The 1,421-nt window shown below is 47.9% G+C and overlaps 1 protein-coding gene across 1 annotated transcript in view; it reads left to right on the top strand.

The window, feature by feature from the left end:
- The first annotated feature begins 3 nt into the window (after positions 1 to 3).
- LOC119593724 (solute carrier family 43 member 3-like) overlaps positions 4 to 1,421 on the top strand; it is a 10,384-nt gene continuing 8,966 nt past the window's right edge. The window contains exons 1-2 of the mRNA XM_037942697.1: positions 4 to 258; positions 396 to 582. Coding sequence (XP_037798625.1) covers positions 4 to 258; positions 396 to 582 — 442 coding nt within the window. The remainder of the gene's footprint in view (positions 259 to 395; positions 583 to 1,421) is intronic.

Below are 1,421 nucleotides of genomic sequence, written 5' to 3'. Positions count from 1 at the left end.
GAAATGGCCGTGTTGTGCTCTCAGGCCGCGTCCATCGGCGAGATGCCGAAGTGGCATCGGTGGCTGGTGTTCCTGGTGGGAATTTTCGAGACGATGGTCTGGTCGGGCACGGTCTTCGGGTGGGCGTCCCTGGTCCACGTGCTAAAGACCATGGGCGTGTACAGCCACTTGTGCAAGGAGTCTCTGCACCAAGTCTATTCCCTGTCCAACAACGCCACGCAGGAGGTCGATGGGGCTATGCTGGTGCTTACTGACTCGGTAGGCTTTAGACATGGTTCGTATTACTTAATGACTTCCTCTGCTACAACATCTGTACATACATGTTACTGGTCCTTCCTATTCAGTCACGAAAGCCTACAAAAAGACATCTCACTGTACCAGCCCCTTTATTCCAGACGCAGCTGGCATGCAGTAGCCAGGACCAACAATTCGCCCTCATATACACCGTCGCGTGTGTACTGTATTCCATTCCGGGCATCCTCCTTGGCTACTGCCTCCACCACTTCGGTCTCGCCGTCACCCGCGTCCTCGGGGGTCTGCTGATCTCCTCGGGCTTCGTCCTCCTGGCGCTCACCACTGCGGGTTAGTTACGAGGGGATGCCTAGTTGCGTTGCTCGCTCTTGGGTCGAGGGTTATTGCTAACTCCTGGACATGGCGAGTCTTGATATTGCCTGGATATTGATGCAGTAATACTGAGTTTAGTTTACTATTATAGCTATATTGTTAACCATCTTCGGCATGATTAAATTATTGGCTGGCTGCTTAGTATATTTTTTAACTACGAAACATGAGAATGCTTTATTTTCTTTTAACAGCGCGTGATCATACACTGCTCGCATTTAACAGAAGGCTCGAGCCAAGGTCCAAGCACAGGGGATGAGGTCATCACTTTCCCAGGGACCGGGAAGCTTGCGGGCCGTGACAGCGCTCATTTATTATTTTTCTAATAGAGAATACACTGAACGAAAGTGAAAGATGTTTTCGAGGGCATGTGCTTCCTTGTCAGTTCCATTAAAGCCATGCTGTCTAAGGTTTCCTGGGACAGAGGAAGAGTGCGGGAGGGTCCGGGCTGTACTCAGGCTCTGGAGCCCGAAAAGGTGATGCTTTGTGCTCTGCTTTCATTTATACAGTTCTTGTACACCTTGTCTTAGTGTCAGTTTTCAGACGACTGAAAAAGCCATGTTAGCGGAGGAGGTTCATTCTTCTGGCTGTTTTGGTTTAGCTTAATAATCTGCATAGTGATGACAGCATTTTTCTAACTCTCGATTATTTGAGATACATCCGGCATGCAAAAGGGAAATACGAATTATTTCCAAAGTTAATGCCAAGCTGCTTTTTTTTTTAAATCATTATTGAATGTTTGTAACATTAAACATTTTTTGCATGTATCTACAATCAGTTGTTGTCTTGGCGCGCGCGCG

This window comes from Penaeus monodon, chromosome 32 (genome assembly GCF_015228065.2).
Source record: "Penaeus monodon isolate SGIC_2016 chromosome 32, NSTDA_Pmon_1, whole genome shotgun sequence".
Classification (NCBI taxonomy): domain Eukaryota; kingdom Metazoa; phylum Arthropoda; class Malacostraca; order Decapoda; family Penaeidae; genus Penaeus; species Penaeus monodon.
This window is presented reverse-complemented; position numbering and strand designations above follow the sequence as displayed.